This window comes from Chlamydotis macqueenii, chromosome 20 (genome assembly GCF_036417535.1).
Source record: "Chlamydotis macqueenii isolate bChlMac1 chromosome 20, bChlMac1.mat, whole genome shotgun sequence".
Taxonomy (NCBI): domain Eukaryota; kingdom Metazoa; phylum Chordata; class Aves; order Otidiformes; family Otididae; genus Chlamydotis; species Chlamydotis macqueenii.
The window spans coordinates 8,732,869-8,745,422 of record NC_141575.1 but is presented as its reverse complement, the minus strand read 5'-3'; the positions used below and the strand labels follow the sequence as shown (position 1 = coordinate 8,745,422).

General features: G+C 52.9%; 1 protein-coding gene across 2 annotated transcripts in view; it reads right to left on the bottom strand.

The window, feature by feature from the left end:
* ASTN2 (astrotactin 2) overlaps positions 1-12,554 on the bottom strand; it is a 329,274-nt gene that overhangs the window by 209,355 nt on the left and 107,365 nt on the right. For both annotated transcript variants that reach the window (XM_086763491.1, XM_086763492.1), the window contains exon 5: positions 12,417-12,524. In XM_086763491.1, coding sequence (XP_086619617.1) covers positions 12,417-12,524 — 108 coding nt within the window. The remainder of the gene's footprint in view (positions 1-12,416; positions 12,525-12,554) is intronic.

Sequence of the window (12,554 nt, the reverse complement as noted above, 5' to 3'; positions counted from 1 at the left end):
CAACTCCGGAGCCATTCACCGCCCCTGCCGGGCTCCCCTGGCAAAGCCACCATCACTTGTCAGCACTGGTTTATTTGGCAAATCTTGTCAAGTCAAAAAAAAAAAAAAAAAATTAAGCCAAATTTGAGGGCTGCCTGGACCATGGCATGATTTGCTTTCACTTTACACCAGGAGAAATCCACACCTGTATCTGTTACATAGCTCTGACGTATGTTAATTGTTTACACAAATATATACAAATATTCAGCCATCACAGGGGCACTACACCGAACAACAAAGCAACCCACGGAGCCAGCCGCGTTTGACAGGCAGGAGATATTACAAAACAAATTCTGTTTTGTCAGGCGCAGAGGCGCACAGCATCTCCCACAAAGCAGCTCAGGATTTCTGACACTCGAAAGCCAGCCGCCGAAGCAGACGCCCAGCCCGCCTGGTCCCCAGCACGGCATGTGGGTCACTCAGAGTGCCACCCCTTGTCTCAACGGCCACATGCCCAGCGCCAGGGTTAATGGATGCCTGCACCCAGGAATAATCCCATGAGGCTGGGAAGATCTCATCATCCCATGGCTCTGCTCTGATCTGCGCATCCATCCAGGCTTGGTTGGTGGTTTCTATCTTATTTGGATTTCTTTTTTTAAGTATTAAGTGAAAGTCAACAAGCCAACGAGGAGCTCGAGCATCCGGAGGCCTCGAGAGGCTAGCAGCAGTTATAAAATCCCTGGGAAACCCTCATGGAGCAGCGCGGCATTACGATGACCGAACCTCTGTCAACTACAGTTGGGTGGGACAGAGCAACCCCCAAACTCCGCAAGGACAGGGGTGAAGCTGGGCAATACAACTTGGGAGACCTGGCTGCCTCAGGAGATTCAGATGCTCTTGTTGGATGTAGGTCAAGAACCTACAGAATCTACACCTGTAGAAGGGAGCAGCCCTGGAGACCATGGCTTGGGGCTCGAAGCTAACGACAGACACCTCGCAGAGCAGCCAGCTCCCTTCTCCGTTTGCTTGGGATGCCGATTAAAAACCATGGGGAGTACGGCAATGACAAGGAGAGGGCACAGCCCGGCAATTAACCCCAGCCACTGCACAATCTGCGACAGCGCGGCTGAGATGGCCGAGCTCCCAGAAGACCTGACTGCACCCCTGCTCAGGATTCAGGTGAGGACACTCACTTATTTTTGGAAGCCAATTGAGTCTCTCCTCCCTTGCTCCCTGGCCCTCGCCATCTCACCAGCAAGATGTGATTTAAAAAGCATCAGTTTGAAAATTGAATGGGAAATCCATCCAGCAAGTTTGCACTCGCACGCCCCGTAATTCGACCGAAGCCGCTGTTGGAGATGGCAGTGCCGGGGCAGGGATCTCGCGCTGCGCCCGCGGCACGACCAGCGTTTTCTAGGCAGGGCAGGGTGCCCCACCAAAGCATCCCTTGCCGCGGGATGGAGAGTGACCAGTGGATGCTCCAACCAGTGTTTACACGACAAGGGAAGTGGCTGATCTGCTGGAAAATACTGCGACCATCAAAGGGATGCAAATTGATTATTTATAAAATATCTTTTTATTTCCTTATGCACGCACCATCTAAACAGCATTCCCACCCCTATTTCACAGCTTCATCGCCCATCTCCCGCGCCCTTCACCTTGCCATCCCATTTTTCCTTCTCCATCTTTATTCATATTATCAGCATAAGTTAGCACCTCCCTGGGAGACAAACCCATCCTCTCGCTGGGCGTACCGTGCCTGCCGCAAACCCTGCGCTCGCCTGCAGTTACTGCATGAATGTAAGAAGAAAAAAAAGAGAGGAAAAAAAAAAAAAAAAAAGGAAAAAAGAAGGAAAAAAGCCTCCATCAGGATAATTGGACACAGCCAAGTACACAATAGACCAGAGAACACTGGATTTTACCATTATAAATCACCTTTCAATCCAGGGTCTTTAAAGTGCTTTGCAAACATTAAATCACAAATCCCTTCTGAGTTAGACGAGTATTATCCCCTCTTCACAAAGAGCCGGAATCCCAGGTATGGTGGCAGCTTCCACCATCCTGCAGTCAGAGGGGAGCTGCAGGAATATGGATCTGGAAGCTCCCATGCCCATTGGTGCACATGGCTGCTTCTTCCCCTAGGCCTAAGAGGAGAGGGGCAGACGAGTCTGAAACAGCAAAAAGCTCGTTACGGCTCAATGAGTTTGAGCTTGGCTGCCCTAGGAAAGGGACAATGTGTTACAAGTCTCCCGTAACTACCTTCCCTGCTCGTTTCCATCACAGCACTCGTTATTGACCCCTAGAACTGCCCGATGTTGGCTTTGACCCACTGAACCAAAATAACGGGTCTTCTACTTGAACAGAAATTGGATTTCCAGCTCAGCTCTTTATTGCTCACGGCCAGTTTGCTGCTGGGTTTGAAGGGAGGCTGCTGGAAAAGCAGATCCTTCCCTCGGTCTTTGAAGAGAGGGACACGGCTCCCATTTTCCATCCCACTGCCTGCTCTTCAGACCACTGATGCTCCATCAGTAGAATTTCTGTGCCATGTTTAAACACCCATCTGGAGGTAAACAGCTTCAGGCCAGGCCTCCAAAACCACAAGTATACGTATTCTTAGCAAGCCACTGCTAACCAAACCACCCTCAACAGGTTCACCGAGGCTTCACACTCATGTTCAAGAGGTAAGAACATTCATTCCTTGGCCCACGGAGGGGATCCAAACCCAACTCAGGTAGCACCACATAAACCACAGCGTCGCAGATGGGGGCTCTACGTGGTTGAAACCTGCTCTGTCCCTGTTTAAGGTGCAGATTTGCAAACCCAAGTCCACCAAACAAGCTGGCATCCACCTCCCTTACCAAGAGCAGAAAGTCTGAGAGGAGGAATGCAAGACCGTCATGGAGAGTTAATGGGACTCAGGAGCCCCAAGGTCCTCAGCACACTGGGTGAGTCCTCATTTGGGTCTTGTGGGGTCCAAGAAGCCCAAGAGGATGTGACAACCACATATGGCTGAGACCAAACTTGCTCCCCAGAGTCGATGGCCCACAGGGGCTCCCAGGGGAGGCAGACCCGGGGAGCCTGTGCCCAAGGAGCGCAGAGCAGCAGGCAGGACACATGACGAGGATGAAGAATAAGAAGAAATGACTTCTTCCCCAGCCGCGAGAAATAACCTCTCCCTCCTGCCTGCAAGAGCAAAGGAGAGAGAAACACAAACAAAAGGCAAACTGCTCCGGTTTAGGGCAGAATCATACCCAAGATGCTTCCTTCTAGCGATCCAATTAATGGCAACTTAATTAGACTGGAAGACAAGAGGAACAGCCAGGAATGTGGTCAGAGGGGCTCCTGCCACCACCACCTTTCCCACTCAGGATTTTTTCCCCTTTAGCACTGGTGCCAATTAGCCCAGCTCCCGCCCCCCGGGGGAGACGCGGGTCCCTGCGCAGACAGCTCAGAAACAGCCTGCGAAGCACCACGCTCCCCCGAAGGCTTCGCACCTGCTGCAAGGTGAAGATAAATTCAAAGCCACCGGTGTAAACACTCCGCAAACAGCCCCTCCAAACGCACCGTGTCTCCTCTGAAATATCACTTTCTCGTGCAGTTAATTACTCGACGCTTTGTATTCTTTCCCTTGCCCACCTAAAGGACAAGAGGAGGAAGAAACGCAACAAAACTCCGAGCTCGTTTCTTTTTTAATATCGGCAGTGCTGCCTAAATTTAAGAAGGAAAAAATTTTAAAAAAAGGGTATGTTCAGAACACGTATGGATTTACGAGCAATGCAAATATCCCGCGCTCTCGGTAATATGATGTTTCTAAATCAGGCTCATGAATACATGCTTGGGAGATTAGTCTATAAAAAAAATAAACTTTAATTACCCCATCTTTATCAGCACACCGCTCATGGTGTTAGCCATATGTGGGTGTTAAACACCGAGTGCTTCGCAATCTTCCCCGCCCCCCCTGGAGATAATAGCATAACGCAGAATGCTTCGCGGCTACTCCGATATTAAAATGTATTCCTACCACCCGAGGAAGACAGGGATGGGGAAACCGAGCCAGAGAACAGTGAGCGCCCCAACTGCTTAGCAACGCGTGGCGCAGCCTCGGCGCGTGGAGAACCGCCCGATGAGGGGCGAGCAGCGAGCCCACCGCAGCCCATCTCGCGTCCCCAGCATCCCGGCGCTGCTCCCAACGCACGCCGCGGCTGCTGGAGCGTCAGAGGAGTTGGGCGCTTCTAATGATTCTTCTGTATGTTCCAACAGCGGCTCATTAATACGGTACAACGGCGTTTCCAGGACAGCCTCACACACAGAAACATCTCAAGGTGTTTTACAAGCAGGAGATCATGTCGAATCAAAGCGAACGCCAATTAAGACGAGCCGCGGCATTGGCAGGCAGCTCTTGCTGCAGAGCAGTGCTGCCCGGGTCCCCTCCCTGCCCCACACCAGAGCCTTCCCACCCCTTCCATGTTGGGATGGTCCCTGCTGTCTCCAGCACACCAGACATGTGGTATGGGATGGGACAGCACGCCATGGGGAATCCTCCTTCCATCCAGACGCAGCTCTCCCGCACCCCACCAAGCCTTCATGGACCACTGCCCAAGCGCCTCTTACCCCAGATGGGAATGGATGTTGATGCACGAACCCCACCCAGGCAGCATCTGAGCAGCACAGTGAGGGCAGGAGCAGGCATTTCGCTGCGTACCTTCTCTACAGCTCCCGGCCTCGGCCTCTCCTCCAGCAGGGACCTCCTCCATCGTTGCCTTGGCCAACGCCCAAGTGAAGGTGCCCACTTCCACAGCCTGGATCTGGGTCAGGGCTCATCCCCAGAGCCAGCAGGATGGGGTTCAGCCCCAAAACGCTGGCTTTGCTCCCCCCGTGTCGAGGGAGACCCCCAGGGAGACCCCTCTCACCTCTAAGAAGGCAGAGAGGGCACACGAGAGGCGACGGGGGGAAGCGAGGAGGAACGACGGCTGCGTTGTGCAGCAGAAGAGTGAGATCAGACACTCCTGGATTTAGAGAGGATTTGATCTCGCTAAGCACACGCTGAATCAGATTAATACTGTTAACATTTATGAATTACCCACTAGCAATTAGCTAAGGCGGCCTCTGCTACGGCACAGGGAGCCGTAGAAAAGGCAGTGCTGGGGCGTGGGGCAAGGAGAGGAGGATGCCCAGGGGTGGCACGGCCACCGTGGAGAGGCCGGGGTCAGGCTGCCGGACCCCACGGCACGGCCAAGGGTTGGGCGGCTCAGCTCCAGCGTGCACTGCAGCCTGCGCCGCTCGCTTCACGTGCTCCTGGAGTTTTAATGCCTCGGGTACTGAATAAATGTATTTCCATCCTATTTGTATGGCTGCCAGCAGTGCTCCCCCCTTTTCTCTAAAAGATTGTGCCTGCAGCTTGGAGGGAGACATCACCAGCAAAGTTCAATCATGAGGAGGAGGAGGAGGAGGAGGAGGAAGGGGGGAAGCTTAGAAAAAGGAAAAGCCCTGAAGGCCAGGCACGGAAGGGGAAACTGAGAGGACCAAGGTGGCACAGGTGAACGTGCTGGTCTTTGCTGACCCACCAACTCCATCACGGCAAGGGTCACCACCTCCAGCCCCACCACCACGCGTAAGTTCTCCTGCCCACGTCTTCTATCTCCCCCAGCACAGTAAAGGGGGAAGAATTTGTGCAAACGCAATTTGCTCTCCTGGCTCGGTTGCGTTTTTTGCATTTCTCTGGACATGGACAATTAAAATCAATGAAGTCAGGTTTGCTTTCATGTTTTTGGCGCTGAATCAGCTGAGATAAAATCACATTAAAGAAACAGTTACCTATCTACAGGCAGAGATTGCCTGCACTGGAATTTTCTTTAACGCAAATCAATGGAAACACTTCTCCTGGAATTAAGGTCTGATTTTTTTTTTTTTGTTTTAAACTCCCAATGAGTCTCAATTTTACAATGTACAAACACAAAGGCAAAACTGAGTGGAAGGCTTCTTTTCAAGGAGGAGGGAAAGCAATTTTCAGTACAGCGTAACGAAAACATTATTCCTACAGGAAAAAAAAGGGGGAAAAAGTAATCATTATCTATGAAACAGCTCACGTTGAGTCACAGCCCAGGGAGGATCGCGCTCAGCGAGCGAAGGGCTTGGCAGACAGCTAAACTGATTTTGGAGATGGGGAGGGAGAGGTAATAGAGTTCGGGCTGCTGGGGAGGGCTCAGGACTGGCAGAAGGTGCCCCAGCACCTGGTGGACCTCCACCACTCTGCCCATCCAGGCCCTGCCTGCTGTCCCATCGCCATCCCGCAGGCGGAGCCGGGCTGCTGCCTGGGATCTGGGAACTGGGCTGGGGTCTCCAAAGCCAGGCACGGGAAAAAAAAAAACAAACCCCAAACCATCCTTCCCTCCCCTCCGTTATTTTTGGAATAGATGCAAAACGGTCCAACAAGGTGGGAATAAAAATCACCGCTCTGCAGCAGCTCCCTGGGGTTGGGGCACATCCCCTCCCCTCAGTTCCCCCCGCAGTCAAGCATCACGCAAGGACGAGCTTCACCAGCGCAGTGTGGCGTCCACCGCCCTCTGCCTCCTCCCAATCCTCCCGCCGGGAGACAAATCCATCGCATCGCGGGCGCGCTGAGCATCAGCGCCGAAACATGTCTTCATTTTCCAGCCGGCGCTAACCCTCGCCCTCCTCCCGCCCGCATCCAGCTCCGTGTTTATGTTCCGCTTCCTGGGAAACAAGAGACTCGTTACCATGCGGAGGGCGACAGCAGAACGATTAGTGAAATTTGTTACCCGCATGCTCTGAACAAAATTAAATTAAAAGTGCTGCTTTGCTGTCAAGATAAGGGCCAAGCCGGAGAGATAATTTTTCACTCTCAAACACTCAATTACGCGCTGAGGCTGTATCAGATACAACCCAAAAAATAAATAAATAAAGGGAAAGACCCACACCGCCTCCAGGAACAGATGTAAAAGCCGTTATCTCCAGCGCAGTCCGGGGAAGTTAAAGAGCCCGCGGCTGCCGTGGCACCACAACCGCTTTAATCGCGAACCCCAGCCCCGCTTCCCCGCACAGGGATGTCTGAGGGGGACGGAGAGGGGCTCTGGGTGGGCGCCCGCTCGCCCTGCGAGCAAAGTGAGCCATCATGCAAAAGCCCCACGTTTGTTTGCTCGGTGGAAAACCAGCATCCGTGACAGAGCTTTGGAGAGCTGAGAAAGGTTGGAAATTGTCAGCGTTCCTGAGCGGCCCCAGGATATCGCGACGCTCTGTGCTGCAGGGGTGCGGCCGGGAGTGGGGGGGATGGACCCCAGCGCTCCAGGAGGTGAAGATGAGACTTGTCTCCTGAGGTATCTCATCCCCAGGGATTTGGAGATGTCCAGGTCATACGGGACACCCGCTGTCCCCTCTGGGGTGCTCTTCCCTGGCCTCACTGGTTGCAGTTCGGCTCCACGTGCCAAACCAACCCAAACCAACACATTTCCTTTATCGCCCTTTGTCTCCCATTTGATTCCCAACAGCATCTCCCCCAGTTTGAAGGCTGTTGGGATGGCAAGCCAAAACCAGTGCTGACCCAAGGGGCGATTCCCCGAGGACCGCGGCAGAGACGGGGCGATACGCTGCCCGCGACGTCCGCTCAGCGCCGGCGGGGCCAGGGGAACCAGCAGAGCACAGAGAGCGGTACCCAAATTCCATTCTGCATTTCGTTTAGCTCCCCGTGAAACAGTAAGTGTCTGCTGCCTCTGGAGACAGGAGAGGATCAAAGCCAAGCTACCTCATATGTAACAGACTCCGAATACCTAATATTCCCTTATAAAAGGCCTTGTTTTAAACAGCAAATACAGAGACAGATCAAAGCTCAGCTTCTCATTTCTCTAACAGCCCTCAGAAGACTCCGCCAGCCAGCACGGCGCACACACGCGTGGCTGACACCAATCCAAGGTACATAATTGGACACTGCTAATTTGTCTAAACCATCACCGTGTGCTATGGAAACAACCAGGTGCCTTGTTCGCAGAGACCTCAGCCAAGGAGCGTCCCGAAACCACGTCCTCCCTTCCCCGGGGTGCTGGGGGCCTCTCCTGGGAAGGTACCACCTGAACGCAAGCTATGCACGGAAACAGGGTGGGGTGCTCCCCCCTCCTCTTTTAGCAGGCTGCGATAGAGGCGACGTCGAAAGGGGTGAGGCGAACCCAGACCCGAGCACGGAGGAGCGGGTTGGGGTGGTCCAGCGCGGGCTGAAGCAGACGCCAGAGCCTGCCTGAAGAGCAGCAGCCAGCTGAGGACGCTGGCTGAGAGACTCCAGCTGGGTGACTGCGCTGGGCACCCTCCAGCACATCTCGACATCACCGCATCAACAGCGAGCTTCGCGCTCGCACCCGGCGTCCCGCTTCCTACCAGGGTTCCCAGCCATTCTCTGCACCCGAGCTTTCTGCCGGACGAGGGGAGCAAGAGCAGCCCAAGCCCCAGCCCCAGGGGCTCGCCAGCCGCCGGGGGGACCCCGGCAGGTCCCAGGGGCTCAGACAACGGCCAGGCTGCAGAAGGGGCCAGAGGTTCTCTACCTCCAAGATGAATGGGGTAGGGATGCTCAGCCTCTCACAGTGATGTACGACACCATCGCTTTCCCTGCCTCAGTTTCCCCTAACCCAGGCAGCTGCAGAGCATCTGCCCTGCAGACTCGATGTGATGCTGATTTACTCTTCATTTGTCCCTTAGAAACCTGCTCCTAGAAGGGGCTTTAAAAGAGCAGGAACGTTTCTGAGTCACGGAGCAGCCGCTGGGGGGCCTGAGGAAGCAGACGGCGGTGGGGCAGGCTGACCCACGCCTCCCCACTCCCCCCCAGCGAGTCCTCGGCCGGCCAGGCAGCGCAGAGCACGGGGGCCAGCCCACCGCTGCAGGGAGTCTGGTACGGCCTTGGAGTCAGGATGCTGCTGCTTTTCTCCTCTCCCGTCCTTCTCTCTGAACAGCCATCGGGCAGGCACCGCACTCACGCTGGGGAGCTCCGGGCTGCAGTTAGACCCGTACCTGAATGTATTTTGCTGGGCAGGAGGCAACCACCACCCCAGAGCAAGGGAGCCGGAGCAGGAGAGATGCACCACGCAACACAACGTTTGTGCAAGGGGCTCTGCCTCCTCGTTTCGGGGGGTTTTTGCTACTAATATTTTCCTCGCTAACTCAGAGGGGAACCTAATCAAACACATCCCACGCTGCTCAAGAGAAGAGAGGAACTGAGCAAGTACCAAAGGTTGCTATCAGATGGGCAGCTGGGGATGTGGATCAGCATCTCTACAACACTGGTAGGTTCTCTCTCATGAAGACTTCAGCGCTGGTGAAAGGGGCAACAACCGACAGCCCTGGAGACAAGAGCCATCCACGTACCATGGCCGGCATGCGAGGAGGCTCCCACACTTCCCAGTTCTCCCAGGGGAACAAGAGAGGGGAGAGGCAGCCCCCCTCAGTAAGCAGAGTCCTGGAGTGCACAAACCTGTCGTGAACAGGCTGCAAGAAAATCTCATTTCTGTAAAATCACAAGGATTCAGTACGGAGGGTCAGCAGGAAGAAGCAAACCAGCCAGCCCCAGCCGAGGGTTCCTCCAGCCTCCCAGCATGGAGCTCTGCACGGTCTGGTGTGGATGAGGAAAAGGGATGCCTCACTGGAGATGGGTATGAACAGAGCACTTCTTGGCATGAGTCAGCTTCCCACAGGCACCAGTGACCAGCCCTGCCTCTCCCAGCCCAAATCCCAGAGACGGGGCTGAGCCCAGCAGCAGACAAGGCCCAAGGCTCCACGGGAAAGTCTCTTCTGCACTATTTCTTAAACTCTCCCCTTCCCTAACTTCTCTGGAGACTCGCCAAAGACAGGGGAACATAAGCATAAAGGGATCCCATAGACCTAGAAGCCGGGAAGATACATGGTGCGGCGTGCTGGGACCACAGAAGGTGACGTCTCGGCTGTCCCTGCTCTGTGCCCAGACTGATTTACCTCTCCGCGTACTCCAGAACTGAAAAACCAGATATCAACGAGTCCGCTGCTCCTCAGCTACCAGAACAAGCTCTCCCTCACTCGATATTTACCTATGGGAACGTCCCTTTGATAAACCTTGCCAAGGCACTATGAAACCTGCAGTCTTTCTTCTACAGGAGACAAACAAAGCCCATGACCACTTAACCAGCCAGCTTCAACAAAGCCCAAAGTAAAACCGAACCGACACACCACCTAAATGGAAACATCCCGCCGCATCGCCTGGGATCAATGCCTTGACAGGATCAGTAATCAGGCTCCATCCTGCAAAACCTAATCTGAGAAGAGAAACCCTGAGGAATTTCTCTCCTCGGACCTGATAACTATCTCAAGGCACCTGCAATGACACGCAACCATGGCAAAATCGATACGGGAACATCATTGTAAGAATTAACCGTATCTGACGACGCATCCTTCTCTATTAGAGTTATGAGCTCGTCCAATTATGGATCTTTGCTGAACTTGTAATTATGAGTTTGGTACTGTGACTTCCCACTAAGCTATTGCTTTCCTTCCACGAGGGAGAGAAGAGTCAATGAAAGGATAATGGAAAATTCCTTTCAAGGACGCAGTGATGGCAAAATTTAGCTAGACAGGAGGGGAAATACAATGGGGACTTCACGCAAGACAACTCCCTCTGTTAGCCACCACTGAACACGAACAAACCAGGTTCTCACAGCATCACTCAAACGCTAGCGTAGATCTAACAGCCAGCTCGGCGCAACCGTGCGAGGCAGCTCTTCCTCCTGAATCCCCTTCAAATCCAGCCATCAAAGCTGCCCAGGTGAACAACAGCTTATTCAAAGAAAAAGAAAAGAACTCATCCTATTTATCTACTCCTTTATATCTGCCCTACAAGGAAGCTTAAACAAACAGCCCAAAGCCAAATCATATGTCAATAAGAGCATCTTTTGTACCTGGCGTACAGCACAGGAGCATTTCGAGAGACCGGCAGCGTACTGGACCTCACGGGGAACGGCACCAAGGTGGGGGAAAAGCAAAGATTACCTGCTTTTCATTCAAACACAGTTTTCCACACCTTGCAGGTGTGCTGTTGCTCTCCACCCTTGTGGGAGCTGGAAAAAAAAAACCCAGTCTTCAGCAACTTTCTCTAAAGTAGCCACGGACTTTCACCCAGCCCAGCATTTCCAATTTGTTATTAAAAAAACTACCTCAGCGTTTGGGAAGATTTCCCCCTGTGCTGCCGGCTCCTCAGGACCGTTTCTCTTGTCTCTTCTTGCAACACAACGATTTCTCCCGTCTCTCACAGATCACTTTACCTGTAACGCGCTATGTTTATCCTGCAGTAGCTAACTTTCACTCATTAATTCTCTCCCTGCTTTTCATCAAAAGCTGATTTCAAACTCGGTGAGAATTTCTTGTGGTTCTAAAACACACAAAAAAACAGGGGGAAAAAAAAAAAAAATTGACTGCCCTGCCTTTCAGCAGGAGCAAATGCAACACACCGCTATGTATGCGCGTGTTTATTCCCATGTGCAATCATCAAGCTGATCAGAGGTGTTGAGGTAATTTCACATCCAAATAAACGCGTTGCGGGCTTTTATCGGAACGCCTCATCATTGAAACAAACGGGGCCGCGTTTGCTGCGGCGGGCGCGGGCATCCGTCTGGCATGCTGCGCTCTGCCGATGCCCGGCTTAATACAGAAAACAAATGGAGGGAGCAGACCCACTGTGCAATTTTTAAATTGCTTCCCAACGTAGTTATTTCCTGAGAGTGATTTTTCAAACGCAGCAGCAGCAAGTTTTGTCCTGTACTATGCCGAACAGCTTGGTCCGAGGATCGCAAACAAAAAATATCCCGCGTGATGTGACCAGAGGAAATACAGACACGAAGTTCAACGTGCGAATGATATTTTAGTTTCTCAGCTCCTCTAACTCACAAAAAAGCCTGAAGGGACTCTCGTCTGCAAATCCCTGCCCCAGCCCTCATTTTGAATTTGTTCCTTCTAATTGCCTTTGTGCTGAGAGGAAGGCTGCAAAATTTCCATCTGAAGGATGCTTTGCATGGAAAACAAAGGGCAGAAAACAGGAGTTGGGAGCAAGGGATTGCCAAGGTGAGCAACCTTGACAGTTGCACTGGCGCCAGACCAATGATGGACACAGCCACCATGTGCCAGCACAGCTTTAGGGAAGTGCCAGGGCACGTGTAATGTAAGTGATACTAGAAACCACCAAAGAAACCCAGAACCTCAGCAGCATCACTGGGAAATGCTATTTATGGCTCCCGCACGGCGCTGTTTCACACAGACAGCACATCCTGGGATGTCCTTACTGCTACAGACTGGTACTGCAGCCCTCACGTAGGGCCCTGCAGAATCAGGCAGCATCACTCACGGAAACAGTCAAGATGCTCAACCTCTTTTTTCCTCTTACACCCATTTGCATCACCGTTCGCAAGTCATTTTTGTACCTTTGCTTCGTCTCCGGCTCCGATACTGCTCAGTGTAGAAGGTTAGCTGGGTTTCATCATCTGCCTCCGAGCCAGAGTTGCCTTTGGCACGTCCAAACCCGATCCCACCTGCAAGCAACAGAGAGGGGAAAAAAAAAA